This window comes from Alosa sapidissima, chromosome 5 (genome assembly GCF_018492685.1).
Source record: "Alosa sapidissima isolate fAloSap1 chromosome 5, fAloSap1.pri, whole genome shotgun sequence".
NCBI lineage: Eukaryota > Metazoa > Chordata > Actinopteri > Clupeiformes > Clupeidae > Alosa > Alosa sapidissima.
In genome coordinates this window covers 19,735,519-19,750,876 of record NC_055961.1, presented here as the reverse complement: position 1 = coordinate 19,750,876, position 15,358 = coordinate 19,735,519, and the positions used below count along the sequence as shown (strand labels likewise).

At 43.6% G+C, this 15,358-nt stretch overlaps 2 protein-coding genes across 5 annotated transcripts in view; one reads left to right on the top strand and one right to left on the bottom strand.

Moving 5' to 3' along the window:
- slc25a1a (solute carrier family 25 member 1a) overlaps positions 1-15,358 on the bottom strand; it is a 17,843-nt gene extending 2,485 nt beyond the window's left edge. Inside the window, exons 1-10 of one of the 3 annotated variants that reach the window (XM_042092713.1) lie at positions 15,289-15,328; positions 14,952-15,071; positions 13,946-14,053; positions 13,719-13,818; positions 13,494-13,632; positions 13,117-13,201; positions 12,706-12,810; positions 12,467-12,582; positions 11,999-12,072; positions 11,072-11,882 (exon numbers count right to left, since the gene is read on the bottom strand). In XM_042092713.1, the coding sequence (XP_041948647.1) occupies positions 11,768-11,882; positions 11,999-12,072; positions 12,467-12,582; positions 12,706-12,810; positions 13,117-13,201; positions 13,494-13,632; positions 13,719-13,818; positions 13,946-14,053; positions 14,952-15,071; positions 15,289-15,313 (987 nt within the window). In that variant the 5' untranslated portion in view covers positions 15,314-15,328 and the 3' untranslated portion in view covers positions 11,072-11,767. Of the gene's footprint in view, positions 1-11,071; positions 11,883-11,998; positions 12,073-12,466; positions 12,583-12,705; positions 12,811-13,116; positions 13,202-13,493; positions 13,633-13,718; positions 13,819-13,945; positions 14,054-14,951 lie in introns of those variants that run through there. The other 2 variants (XR_006031945.1, XM_042092712.1) reach the window with 2 other exon arrangements.
- On the top strand, positions 909-10,739 carry nle1 (notchless homolog 1 (Drosophila)). 2 transcript variants are annotated; one of them, XM_042092709.1, is made up of 13 exons: positions 909-1,042; positions 1,456-1,601; positions 2,590-2,807; positions 3,550-3,629; positions 3,717-3,793; positions 4,560-4,657; positions 5,111-5,303; positions 5,832-5,967; positions 6,152-6,198; positions 6,432-6,634; positions 7,239-7,398; positions 9,660-9,730; positions 10,091-10,739. In XM_042092709.1, exons 2-13 carry the CDS (start codon positions 1,464-1,466, stop codon positions 10,101-10,103), a joined length of 1,434 nt encoding a protein of 477 aa, XP_041948643.1. In that variant the 5' UTR covers positions 909-1,042; positions 1,456-1,463; the 3' UTR covers positions 10,104-10,739. The 2 variants fall into 2 exon arrangements, with proteins under 2 accessions (XP_041948643.1, XP_041948644.1); XM_042092710.1 differs by having other exon boundaries at positions 942-1,042; positions 1,459-1,601.

The window sequence follows — 15,358 nt, the reverse complement described above, 5'->3', positions numbered from 1 at the left end:
TTTCTGGACATCAAGGCATCAATCTTTCTGCTTGACATCCATGATATTAGGTTACCATGGCTACCAAATAATTTTTTGATGGAAAAAACAGGGGCAGAGTGCCTTTAGTTTATGCATAGTAATGACGGCTACACCATGGGACAGGTAGAAATTAAGCAAAATAAAGTACAAAATGCTTATATATGCTTAATGTGTGCATGCAGTTCATTAGTTCAGGTAGCCTAACATTTAATTCATAGGCCTATACAAGATTTTTAAAATCAGCCTACTTTGTGATAAATTGTTATGGTTATGGGATTTTGCAGACGCCTTTGTCCAAAGCGACACACAAATACAAAAACAACATAATATTTCAAATTTAACAGGGACGAGATTAGAAAGTTGGTCAAACTATAATAAGGAGAATAGCAATAATAAACAACAATGTCAATTCAATCAATAGCCTAATAAAATAAACAATGAAAATAAGGGAAAAAGCAATAATAAACAATAATGTCCATTCAATCAAAATGTAAAAAACAATGACATGGTAAGACTATATTGGAGAATATCAATAATTAACAATAATGTGATATTAATCAACAGCCTAATGGAAATAAAACATTATTATAACCATAATGCATAAGAAGCGCTTAAAGAACTAAGTGTATGTTGAACAGGAATGTCTTTAGACCCCTCTTAAACGACCCAAAACTACCACAGGAACGGAGAGCACTGGGCAACTCATAAATAGCCTAATGTTTGAGATATGGCACGTGAACACCACCAAACACAGGTTACGGACAACACCAAACACAGATATTGTAGGCCTACCACAAAACACCAATGCGTCTAGTCATCATTTGTTCAAATCATTGCCACAAGATGGCAGTCAGCACCAGCATGATCCGACCGGATCCGACCAACCGTCAGTGCTGGTCGCATGTTAATGACGAAAGTATGATGCGATTAAACTGCGTCTGTGTTGTCAAATGGACACACGTGTGAACTAACTTTTTCTGGTCAGCTACATCTCCGAGCATCTGTCCAATATACTACCAGGGTACGTTGTCTCAACTTAACACATACGATTCAGTTTTCAACATTTGTATGGTGGATTCACCCAAAAATTCTCCCACTTCCCCGCACGTAGGCTATCAACAAGATACATCGTACGTTGTCCGAATCAGCTGTCGGAGCAAATTAAAGTTAGCCTAGTTAGTGAGCAAGAAATCCCCACAGAGGTTAGGATAAGGGTATAATATGACGGTAGCCTATATTGTAATGAAACGAAGACCCATCTACGAATCCGAAACGTTTAAGAGCATGTGACTTGTCGTAGTTCGCAAAAGCCTGCGTATGATAATTTGATAATAACCATGTTGCCGAGTTAGCTTTAACACTTGCACTTGTTACAGCTTAATGTAACGTTAGTAATTCTTGTATGATGACATTGCCATTTATTATTATGTGTAGCAGGGATAATGAGTGGAGAGGAAGTGGAACGTATGCTCATCCAGTTTCAGGATGAAGCTGGTGAGGCCCTTGGATCACCTTTCGATGTTCCTCTCGACATCGGCCCGGACAAACTGCAGCTGGTCTGTAATGCCCTCCTCCAGAAGGTGAGTGGATGAGGCGTCTGATCTGACATCGTTGGGCCCGGATGGGATGCCATTTTCGTCTGTATGGAAAGACAGATGATGCTGAACATCTGCTGCAGTCTGTTGACTGACTACAGTTGGTAGACTGTAGAGTAGACGGAGTTAATCATACCCAACCCAACACCGGCTTGTGCGGTGAAACTGCCAAAGATGGTCCAGAACGCAATGGCACGTTATCGATCCACCACAAAGGCACACGTTATCCTGCTGTTTATTGAGGTCCACTGTCTACTCTTAGCCACCCACACATTTAAGTCACTAAAGCATGCCTACAAAGTGATTGCTAGGTCTGCTCCCACTTACTTAAATGCTCTCATAAAGGCTTTTTCTATCATCTTGCACTGCCCCCTGGGCCCCTACACACATGCCAGTCCATACTATTCATTTGTTGTTCCCCACTGGTGGAATGACCTACCAAGTGCTACCACAAGGACATCCCTCCCTATCTTCAAGATACTTTTGAAGACCGAACTCCTCCGAGAGTACCTCTTCTTTTCACACGTCTAACAACCCAACACACCTTACATGCACTTCCTTTTTACCTCCTACCTACATTTACATTTTTCCTTCTACCTACCTCTCCTACCACTATCTCCCTCAACTACACACTATGACTAGTACTTAAACTTCAGCTATTTCACCCTCTGCTTGTAGTATTGTTACCGAAAGTCTTCGTTACAATGTAGCTTGAATGTTATTCCTCATTTTGTAAGTCACTATGGATAAAAGTGTCTGCTAAATGAATAAATGTTAATGTAAAGTTAATCTTAAACTCTTCCTAGTAGACATGATTTACAGTTTAGATAATAATCATATAAGTAGGTGTTATTGACAATCAATTAACACATCAAGACGAGTAATTTCCTGTTAACAGAAGTGAGGTGACCGCATGTAAACAAACACTGACCCAGTTTTCACACATGCCCCTTTCCTCCATCGTCCAACACAGGAAGAGCCAGTGCCGCTGTTGTTCTTTGTGAAGGACGCTGAAGTAGTGTCATCCCTGAGGACGTGTGTGCAGGCCCTGGGTGTGGAGACAGAGCAGGTGCTGCCCGTGGTCTACCAACCCCAGGCTGTGTTCAGGGTGCGGGCAGTAGCGCGCTGCACAAGCTCCCTGGAGGGTCACACTGAAGCAGTCATCTCTGTATCATTCAGCCCTACAGGAAAGTAAGTCTGGCTCTGACTAAAGTCTCCTATTAGTTCTAATTAAACGTGTTGTGAACAAACAATATCCTACAAATAATTTAAAGTTCTCAAACTATGAGAGTTTTATGAAGTGCTGGCAAAAACATCTGAAATAACCTGATGAGAACTTTGTGAACTCTATGAACATTTGAATGAGTGAATAAAAATAGAAATAATTATTCCAGAAAGTCCATGACTTGAATAGAAGTTAATTAGTTATTAACAATTAATTGATAAACTTTTAGAATACTTTGAGCACTGATGCAGTCAGCATAGGCCTCTTACATTGTTTGCAGGTAGGCCTACATTTCATTCCGGGAAATTACGGAGGTCATAGTTTGACGATGTCGTACTCCTGTGCAGGCCAGATGCTATATACCACGGACATGTTTTGGGGGGCCACCCAAAATGAGGTGGCGGGCCGTAGTTTGGGGTACACTGATGTAGACCAACTTTGAGAAAAATCTGAGACGATGCGGCAACCATGTTCCTGGATTCTGATTCTGATTATTTGACACAGAATAACCCATATTGGGAACCTAGATCTATGAGTTTAGTGAAACAGGATGATTTCAAGGACTCAGGAACAGCTGAGTCCTAGCGGAGACGAAGTTGTCTTCAGAGTAATTTACTTACAGACTTACAATGGCTGCTCTGCCAGGGTGTTTAAACAAATCACACTTTTAAGTTCATGTCCTTTAAAATAGTTTTTGTCTTTCAACAGGTACTTAGCCAGCGGCTCAGGTGACACCACTGTAAGGTTCTGGGATTTGAGCACGGAGACTCCCCACCATACTGCTAAAGGTGACTGCCTAAGCCTGCGCTAATGCCATTAGCATGTGACAGGCTGTGTCTGTCTTTTAACCACCGCTTTGTCCACCTTCCCTCCAGGCCATACACACTGGGTTCTGGCCATCTCCTGGTCTCCGGATGGCAAGAAGTTGGCCTCAGGCTGCAAAAACAGCCAGGTAAATAAATACATCAGTTCCTAAAGCAGTTAATGAACATGATGCACAAGGCACTGGCAAATAACAACAAGGTTACTGAATCCAAGAGTTGTTTGTATATTATAACAATTTGAAGAGCACCAGTCAGTATACGTAAGAGAGCAATATACACAACCAGCCTAATGAAAGTTAAGTTGATCCTTTCTTTGTCATGAAGTAGGGCTGCACAATTTATCGAATTTTATTCGAAATCGCAATTTGAACTTTGTAACAGTGCTTGTGTAACAGTGATTGAAGCTCACCGAAAAGGAGTGCACTGCTTCTCATGCACTATTGATGTTCACCAATCAGAAGTGGCCCGTAATTTAGGCGCAATTTGGAATATTGAACTGAAGCTTGACTTTCAAAATTAATATTGCTAATCACATTGCGATCGCAATATCGGACCGAAAAATCACAATTAGATATTTTCCCCAAATCATGCAGCCCTAACATGAAGGCTTACAGGTCTGGTGCTTAAAAATGGAAGTGAGGGTTACAAAGGCACCCCAAATTACCTCCATTACGTGTTTGTGTGTTGGGTCACCTGGAAGAACCTCAGTGCCCCTACAGCTAACCTGGGGCTGCAAAGCCATCCTGGTGCAGATCTGGAGCAAGTCTGTGTTATGTGATGACGAACATGATGAGTTTAGTGGGGCGCGTGTGGCTCTAACGTCTGTCTCATGGCGTGCCATGCTGTGCCTTGCCGTGTTGTGTTGTGTTAGTGATAGCAATGTGTCCTCTGCAGATCTGCCTGTGGGATCCGGTTACAGGACAGCAGCTGGGCAAGACTCTTACGGGCCACTCTAAATGGATCACCTGGCTCTGCTGGGAGCCGCTGCACCTGTGAGTTATAAACGCTTCTGCTGCTGCTACTACTGCTGCTGTGGATCTAGTGATCTGCTTTAAAAGGCATGTGTGTGCTCTGTAAGCCTTTAACAGAAGGAGTCTCTGTATTTAGAATGGCTGAGTTATTTCTCAATGACCGTATGTGCCCTAAAGGGTTGCCTATTATTTTGGTTTTGTCCATACTACAGATGGTGTTTATAATGTCGCCAAGGTCTATTAAACATAACAGTGTTAAACATGTTTCAAACTCACCATTCAGAACATAGATTAAGACATGTTTTTTATCTCAATTGTTTAATTGTGATTTTTGGATGTTGCTGTAATCCATCATTTTTGCCAATACTATAATGACTTGCTGTTTTGCAGCCTATGAGGAGCATTTTCACAAACCTTTTCTCCACACTGGAACTGTTCTGCTTTTTGTCCTAATCACCACCGTCTTCGTCACAGGAACCCAGAGTGTCGGCACCTGGCCAGCTCCTCTAAGGACGGGAGTGTTCGGATCTGGGACACGGTCCTGGGCCGCTGTGAAAAGATTCTGACGGGTCACACCCAGTCGGTCACCTGTGTGAAGTGGGGCGGGGACGGCCTCCTGTACACTTCCTCACAGGACCGGACCATCAAAGTCTGGAGGGCCAAGGATGTGAGTGGGTTTGTGGGGGCTTTGCATGATGACATTTCTATACATCACAAGATAGAGTGAATTAAGTCTTGATTTCAAGAGACACATCGCAGCAATTTGACAAAGTTTTTGAAGCAAGTTGCATATGTAGGTGTGTTTTCCCGTGCATCTCGCCGGTGATTTGCTGTAACAGTTTCTTATGTTTTTATGGGCAAGGTTGGCCCAAGTTGTTTTTGTGGCCGTTTTTGGAGCCTAGGCTGTCCACGGAGACCTTTTTACAGTGTATTAGGGGCGCAGGCAGCTAGTGGATGGTGAGGTGATGTTAACTGTATGTGACAAAAAAAATGTTGGCTCAGAAACTGTGTTACATCGCTTATAGCACCTTTAATAGGACCCTCAGGCTTTCAGTTTGGTTTATTGTGCCTTGGTGGGTGCTACACATTGATTTCACTATATAAATGCAATGTGGTGTTGTTGTAATAAATATTCCCAATGGCTGTTTTTAATTCATTGGCATGTTTTTGACCTTGGCTGCCCTCTCGCTCTTAGGGGGTCCAGTGTCGTACCCTCCAGGGTCATGCCCACTGGGTGAACACTCTGGCACTCAGCACTGACTACGTCCTCAGGACCGGTGCCTTCGAGCCGGCCGCGGCTACAATCAACGCGCAGGACCTCAAAGGCTCATGTATGTAGACACACCAAGTAGCACTTACACAAAAAAATGTCTTCCGTGTGCTGGATCTATCTGTATTTGATCTATCTATCTATCTGTAGTTAACTTGTCTTTCATTACTGTTTATTCATGTGTTATCTGTGTGTGTTCTGTAGTTACCTGTATTTTATTACTCTTTATTTAATGTGTTTTACAGTAGAGGAAATCAAAGAAAAGGCTCTGGAACGGTATAACAAAGTCAGGGTGAGAATGTGTTTTTTGTTTGTTTTCCTTTTGAACTAACTAGGCTGACAGAATTCATTATATTATCAGTAAAAAGTTACGTTGTAATGTCCTTATCAATTGCCCATATACCCCATAACCATGTTAGTTGCAAAAAAGGGGTTGTTCCTGAATAAGTTATAGGAACCAAAAAAAGTCTGCCTGAGCTCTTATTCACCACCGGTCACTGTCCACCGTCTGTCATCTCCCCTAAGGGCCAGGGCTCTGAGCGGCTAGTGTCAGGCTCGGACGACTTCACGCTGTTCATGTGGAACCCAGCGGAGGAGAAGAAGCCCGTGGCACGCCTCACGGGTCACCAAGCGCTCATCAACGAGGTCCTCTTCTCGCCAGACACGCGCCTGCTGGCCAGCGCCTCCTTCGACAAGTCCATCAAAATCTGGGATGGACGCACCGGCAAGTAAGAGAGCTCAGATAACCTACAGCAGGGTTTCTTTGTGGGAATTACTTACTTGGGGTTAAGTGCCTAGCTCAGGGACACAATGGTGGCAGCTGGGAATTGAACCCTCAACTTTTCTGTTTACCGCCCAGCGCCCAACTACGTTAGCAACTTTGCGTTAGCAACTATGGTTTTGGGAAACGCGCCCCAGTTCTGTAGCCATTATACTAATTCCATGCAATTCTATCTCCTCTCGTCCACTGCGGTCCTTTGCTAAGCGTCTGTTGTATTGACCATCCATCAACGCTAAGAGGCTACAGTCAAGCCTCTTTTCTTCAGTGATTCCCTTATTGGTGGAATGAGTAACCTAATGTTCTATGTTCAATGTGAGAGTTTTCGTGAGTTGTCGTGATAATTCATGGCAGAGAGGCTGTTAATTCCAGAGCCGTTTCCTGTATCTGTGTGATGTGGGTTTTGCAACTTTCAGTAGTACCCCTGAGACCGGTAGCACTTCCTAACTCCAAAATCAGTAAATGAGAGACTCATGGGATATTTCTAAAGGATCTTTGTTCATACCCCTCGCATGAAGGTGTTGAGTTCCTGACTTCCTGTTCTCTCCTGTCAGGTACCTGTCGTCCCTGCGTGGCCACGTGTCTGCCGTGTACCAGGTGGCGTGGTCGGCGGACAGCCGTCTGCTCGTGAGCGGCAGCAGCGACAGCACTCTGAAAGTGTGGGACGTCAAAACGGGCAAACTACACACTGACCTGCCGGGACACGCTGACGAGGTGAAGGCCATATCTGGCTCATGTCTGAATTCACCAGTTAAAGCTCTTCAGTTGGGTTATTTTGGAATATGTCTGGGAATATGTCTGATCTTAGCTATCAATCATTGTTATTTCCAGTAGCGTGCACACTTCAGATTCATATTATTATCTTAAATTCCACTAATGAGGCCCTTTAGGGGGATGCTGTGGTGCAACAGGCTACAGTGCTCATACCATGTACGGGTACAAGTGCCCACGTGGACCCAGGTTCGAATCCGACCTGCGGCCATTTCCCGATCCCACCCCATCCTTCTCACCCACTTACTTCCTGTTACTCTTCACTGTCCTATCCAAATGTTAGTTAGTTAGTTAGTTAGTTAGTTTATTAGTTGTCCCCTTGGGGAAATTCTTTTTCACATTTTCCATACAGCTTTTCATCCTGCATGGTCACAGGCACAGAGATGCACATACATGAACACAGACATGGGAATGACATACTGACATACACCTTACATACATCACAGGTAATGGACACAGACCTTTACATAAAATATTGGGGTTTACATACATTTTTTTTTTGCACTGCATATATTTATCTGTGGGTCTTTGTGTTGTTGAGTGTTTGGATTCCTAGGGGGATTAGGCTTCTGCTGAAGCGGGCTTTATTGCACCTTATGCTACTAAACCTCCTGCCAGAGGGTAGGGGTGAGAAGTAGCGGTTGAGTGGGTGGGTAATGTCCAGGGCTATTGAATGAGCAATACGTGCGATGGCCTTAGTGTTTAGTTCTTGTAGGTTTGGGGTATGTAGACCTATTATTTTGGTAGCAGTATTGGTTAGTTGGGTGAGTTTGTTACGGTTTTTTACAGTAAGGATGTTGAAGAAGCAGGTGGAACAGTATAAAAGGATGGGTTGGACAATGCTGGTATACAGTAGTAGGAGTAGATGAGGGGCCACATGAAGTCCTTTTAGTTTGCGCACTGCCGACAGTCTTTGGTTTCCTTTTTTCTGTATGTCTGTTGTGTGATGTTCAAAGGTGAGGTTATTGTCAATTGTGAGTCCAAGGTATTTGAAATGGTCTACTGTCTCCACTGTTTCATTGGAAATGATGATGGGATGGTGGGTTTGTGTGGATCCAAAAGCCATTTCTTTTGTTTTGCTGATGTTGAGTTTGAGGTAGCTATTTCCACACCACTGAGTGAAGTGAGAGACTGTGTTGAGATATTCTTGGGTTGAATGAGTGTCTGTGAGGAGGCCAAGGATCGCGGTGTCATCGGCGTACTTGAGGAGTATGGTGTTGGATGAGGGGCTGGTACAGTCGTTTGTGTAGAGGGTGTATAGGAAGGGGCTTAGTACACAACCCTGCGGGGCTCCTGTGTTGGAGGTCAGTGCAGGTGTGGTTGTTGTGCTTACCCGGACGGACTGTTGTCTGTTGGTGAGGAAGTTGTGGAGGAGATGGATCAGGCGGGAGGGGACGTTGGGGTGGCGCAGTTTCTGGATCAGTAGGTGTCTTTGAATGGTGTTGAATGCAGAGCTGAAATCTGCAAACAGAATCCTGGCAGTTGTGCCTGGGGAATCCAGGTGTTGTAGGAGGAGGTGCAGCAGGCATGCCACAGCATCCTCAGTGCCTCTCTTGGTCCTGTAGGCGAATTGAAAAGGATCCAGATGTGGGCGGACATGTGGCAGGATGTTTTGTAGCAGCAGGTACTCCAGGCACTTCATCAGGATGGGTGTGAGGGCGATGGGGCGGAAGTCATTCAGGTCTTTGGGACGTGGTGTTTTGGGTACTGGGATTATTGTAGCGGTTTTCCAGAGGGTGGGGATTCTGCATTGATGGTAGACTTCACAGAAGAGTGGGTGGATTATTGCAGAGAGTTCAGTGGCACAGGTCTTAATCACCCTTGCTGGGATCCCATCGGGCCCTGGGGCCTTGCCTGGCTTGCATCTCCTCAGTTGCCGCCTGACATCCTCCTCTGAGAAGGGGTCTGGGTCATTTGGGTCCAGCAGGGGGAGTGCATCCAGCTGACTGCAGCACTCCTCTGAGTAGTCGACTGAGTCGAACCGGTTAAAAAACATGTTTAATTGATGTCCTTTCTCTGGTGAGATTGGTGTGCTGGGTCTGGGTGCATTTCCTGTCAGTATAAAGGCAAAAAGACCCAAAAATACACTTTAAAAAAACGCTTTAACTTATCTGTGAATATTTTGGAGCCTCTGTTTCTCACACATTTTAGTAACTTATCACACAGAGTAAGCTAAAGCATTTTTTGTTAAAATGTTGTGTCAGGTGTTTGCTGTGGATTGGAGTCCTGATGGCCAGAGAGTCGCCAGTGGGGGAAAAGACAAGTGTCTGAGGATGTGAGTACACACACACACACACACACACACACACACACAAACACTCATATGCCTATATTTGTACATGAATGTAATACCATAGCTTACCTACCTTAAGGCATTAGTAATTATGTGAGGTGTGCATCATGTTGAGCTGCTTTCCCTTAGGAAATCAATGAAGCTTTTACAAGCCTTTACAAGAAAGACATTTCATGACCGATACTAGAGGCTTTCTCCATTCAGTCTGTCAACATGAAAGACAAAAATAAACACTCATCTTGTAGAACCCCGCCCCCTAAGGCTAACAGTAATGTATTTAGATTACCACCCACCTGAACACCTGTCATGTTTGTTTACATTCTCTCTCTCTCATGTTTCTAGATGGAGGAGGTAGTCAGACCAGACCCCAGTCTCTGCACCATCCAGTGAAAAAAAAAAAAAAGAAACGAAAAGATCCCTGGCCCCAATCTATGAAGAGTTCATCAACAGAAACACTGCTGAACCAGCACCTAATCGTCCAGTGACCTACAATGAACTGTCTGACCCAGATAGATTGCTTTATTCTCACGCAGGACGGAGTACACAACCAGAGGAGAGGCTGGAGAGGAGAGGAGAGGAGGGAGGTGGTGTATGCAGTGGTGGTACACTGTGCCTTTTTATTGTCTGTTATGGTTCATCCTTACACTTGCTGGCAGGCAGCTCTCGGAGAGCTGAGATTGAGTTGATGCTGGTCTAATCTCCAGCTAATCTGCTTCTGTAGGCCGTAGTACTCGTCTCAATTCCACACTCTGACTGAGGTGCTTACTGTCTACTGCTGATGTAAATACCCAGATATGCTTCCACTCTTTTCTGCAGAACTATGATGGCTATGTTTGTACAGAATGGTGAAATACTGTCAAATAAAATCGTGTAGTTTTCCATACAGTACAGATGGAGGGGAGGGGGGGTTGAATCATGTTTTCCCTCATAGGTCATAGGTGTGTTTTCTCATTGATCATTTGCAAATAAAACACCAAATAATATAAACGTGTGTGTGTGCAGAATTCAGCATGTATCACAGGTTACACTAGACTTTTTTTTGACCAGGTGGTTGTGATATCTTTTCAGATGCTCTGGATTTTCCCCCTAAAATAGGAATAGTCCCAATAAATAACTTGAAACCATGCTTAACAAATTAGCGTTGCTGTAGCCTAACGCAACTTCGAGAATTCCTGCTTGCGGCATGATTTCAGAATGAACGTAGGCCTACCCCGCTGCTTGTGTAAACTTGAAATAAAAAACAAGTTCATATGTAAGTTGTCGCTAAAAGACGTTCCACAATTGCGGCACAATTGTTCCACAATTGCGGCAAATCTGGTAGTGTTTAATGTGTTTGTTTAATGTGTTTAATTTAATACAGGGAAATCTTTTTACTTGCATTTGTCTCAATTGATAAGAATACTTCAGTGTCATGTCAATATGTAACAAAAACTAAAATAGTGCTAAAATATCAAAGCAGCATAGGTTCACCATGAGCCTTTGAGCTATAGTTGATCTGCAAAATGACAACTGTAGTTTGTTGTTTTTGAGTGCCACAGAGCTACTTTAACTTCATGCTGAGGAAGAGAAATTGTTCAGAGTTTTAAAGATGGAGCATTTTCTTGTATTGCTCACTAACACTTCTTTTAGGTACAAGGTATCCATACACTACATTGTTTTTGTTCTGTACCAAACTATGTAAGAGCATGGTGAATAACAAGACACTTGTAACAAGTTTACAGCAGTGAAAAAAAAAACAAAATAAAAACAAACATATTGTGCAAGGCTGAACATCTGAACAAGTATTTCGATAACGAACAAAAGTTGTGCATTAACATCTAGCTTCTTTGTCAGCAGTTTGTTTTAACTCCACAGACACAGATGGTGTACTCTCTTTGGAAAGGAATCCAAGTTAAACCTATGTAGCACTCCCAGTTAAACCTATGTAGCACCTGTAGCACTCTTAGCCAGAGTACACCTTCCCCTATCTGCTGTCTACCGCTCCACCATTCAGGTAAGTACCAGGGCACTTCTCCCTCCCTATTCGGTCTTCCACATGTTATTTAACAGCTTGACCACCTCCTCGTAGATCACAAAGACGATGGCCACGTCCAGACACACTCTGCCCAGTCGAGGCACAGTGCCTTTGTAGAACCTGGAAGCACAAGGTTAGATGAGAGAATGAATATTCAATATTTTCTCCAGAAGCAATATCGGTATGGGAGACACATGAATACTTGAGAGTTTTATTAATTGGCAGAAGATGCTTACGCTTGGGGTCCCTCGTTCTTCAGTATCTGGAATGCACAGTCCACCGTGCTTCTGTAGCGGTGAGCTTCCAGACCCTGAAATGTAAGACCGAAGGTTTAACAAGCCCTAGAGATTCACAGGTACTTCATCACAACCATGGTTTAACACAAAGGCTGGGCAAATCTGAATGGATTTACAGGAATCCTTAACTCCTACAGTCCTTCCTTTGTATTTACCGTCACACTTCCTACATGAAACTAATTTGATCTGTCACGATGGTTTCATTCTGTTTTCGTAATTCCCCCGAAACTACATACTCAGCCAAATTACACAAGGAAAGATCTATACACTGTTTTAATCCCAGGACAGCTAGCAGCCTGTGGCTAATTAATGACAGACTAATCCAGACAACTGCAGTGAGAAATACATCGTCTCTCGTCATCCTCACTGCCAACACCTAGAGTATATTTGTCTATCAGCACACGTTACCTGCATTCTGGTTTTGACCACATCAAGGGGCGTGTTGCCAAACACACTGGCTGCGCCAGCCGTGGCACCAAACATAGCGGTCACCACTGGGTGCATGTCACGTCTGGGGTCATCACCTAGGAAACGCAGGTCAGAGAGAGGTCACACTTGTCCTAAACAAAAAACATTTCCAAACATTTTATGAGGTCTAGACTCATAAAGCAAGCCAAGCTTAGTATGCATGATGAAAAGCCACTCACCTTTGTACCAATTCCGTAGGGAGTTCATGACATAAAAGCGGATGGCCTGGTTGCTCCCTTGTTTCAGCACTGTTGCCGTCAGCCCTTGGTAAGTGCCTCGAATGCCTACAAAATTCAATAGGACCTATTTTTATATGATGTAATATTATATGTGCAATAATGACAGGCAAACCGTGGCCGTTTGAATTCAGTTTGAAGGGAACCTTTCATCACTGTTTAGTGCCAAAGTAGTCTGAACAAGTTTTATTCGAGAAATGGTAATTTGCCAATGTTAAAATAAGAATCAAAGGCCTACACAAAGGGGTAAAGTTGATCATCCTGTTATTGAAATGACAGGGGGAGCAGCAGACCTGAGTCTTAAGTGGCTAAATGAAGAGATACTGTCGGACAGTCTTAAGCACTCAGTATTACCTTGGTCCCTTATGATTTCACGAACACCATGGAAGAAGCCGCGATACCGCGGACGTAGTGAGCACTGGTCATGGATGAACTTCACCTGAGATAAGGGAAGATAAGGCGTGAGCAGGAAAGACTGGAACTCTTTTAACTTCAAATACATTAACATTTTTTTCGTACATTTCACTTTTATAACAATCTCTTCATCTGCAGTATGCATTTATGTGTAAACAACATCAATAAGTATCCCAGCATCAGTAGGACCTAACCAAAAATTAAATAACATAAATAATACACGCTATATGAAGCATGCTTAGTTGAAGTGTTCAATTTTTATGACCGTTTTTCCCTCTAAACACATGCTTCTGCGCTACATTTGATTGACAACCCACCTTGAGCGTCTCCATGGGACAGACTACCAACACAGCTTCAGCAATGCCCGCTCCCAAGCCACACCACAGGCTACGCGTGTTGTCAAGGCGACCATTGGCATCCCTCATAGGATTACTGAGCACCTCAAACGTGCCAAACCTGCATGGCGGATTACGTTGATTTAGACAAGGGAACATTCATGAGGAAGATTATTTAGTGTCAGAGTAACGACCAGTGCTTCTTACCGTACGGCTGATTTGGGTATAGAGCCGTAGAGGAGGGAGCTGAGGCCACGATACAGACCTCTAAGGCCATGATCCTGCACCGTCAGCTTTACACAGTCCCCTGTGCGCACAACAACACAAGGATGCTGAGTGAATGGTCAACCATATACAGCAGTGCTGCTGTTTCAATGAAAGAGTCAATAGCTAGGACTGAATGAAAACCAACCAGCCCAATAGAAGTTCCTTACCAATGCCCCTATATCTAGGGTTGATGGCTCGGTGTTCTAGTTGAAGTTGTGTCTTGACATATTCTGTTGGGAAGGTGATGCAGATCTCTATCCCGCCTGCAATCCCACCTATGAGGCAAACACAGAGATATGTGGTATACCTTACAGACCATGAATGAAGAACAAAACTTAAAACAGTTGAGAGACTGATTATAGGACTATTTTCTAACATAATATTAATCTTCATAGAAATGAATAACTTATCGTAACGTTGTATATTTATATTGTCTTGCAACAGAAGAGAAAAGGATGGCATAGCATGCCTGCACACTGCACAGTCATGTTAATGCGTTTACTGTAGGCTACTGTGCACTTGAATGGACAACTAGGCTAACGTTACTGTAAACAACAGAGCTGGAGTCCTGCCAAGGGAGGTCTAAAATAAACTGCTCTACATGTGCTCTACTACAGAGTAAGTAACTCTGTTAACAACAAAACTCGGAAGGTTTTAAGTGGTAACCTGATTATCTGGAAATCACTAACCTACCTTAGTTGACAAGAGTTATAAAAAAGCCGTTACTTTGTAACAAGTTGATAACACTCCAAAGACGTTTAGCTAGCCCGCTAACTGTTCTATTCTATTCTATAGGGGGCTGTAATGTAATGTTACGAAGTTGAGACGTTTATTAAGGTCAGTCATTTAGCTGCTAAGTTGGGTGGTGTGGGGTAAACGTGAGTTTATCAAGTAGCAACATACAACAGATTAGCTTTGCCAGGTGGTGTATATCTTATCAGTAGATTTTCAATTTAAAACAAATAAATTATCAAACTTGCTGTGCAACTGAGATTGTGGGAAGCAAGGGCAAAACAGACGTCTCCTCATATTCACAGTTAGCTAGCAGGCTAACTGCATGGCTGTTTCGGTCGTACCCGTTCACTGGTATGACAAACATCGCGGTCCAGACAGACGCCGGGGAAATCAATAGATGTACATTTCACAAAACAACTAGGGCTTTGTCATATTTACCTGCAAGAATGGCTTTCCCGGGGTGTGTTACTTTCCTTCCACCAACTGCAGCAGCAGCCAATGTCCTTTTTGACGAACACGAATGATAGAAGTCTTGGGAACGATAGACTGCTGCAGCGCCTGTATGGTTAATGCTAACGTTACTCAAACATGATGATGATGGAATTGAGGTCAATGGATGGTGCTGCTGCTGCGAGCATCCACCCCTTAAACCTACATTTTTACACGGTCCCTCCGAAATGGAAAACGGTCTCCACAACGACGACATGGTTGCCTTCAGTCCCCAAATCTCTGCAAACACAGTCAATCGTTATTTCACCAATGCACAGACACTAACCTAAGCTCGAGACCGTCTGATGCATTAGCCAATTGGCTGCAGCCAACACAATAACAGATGGACCAAGCTG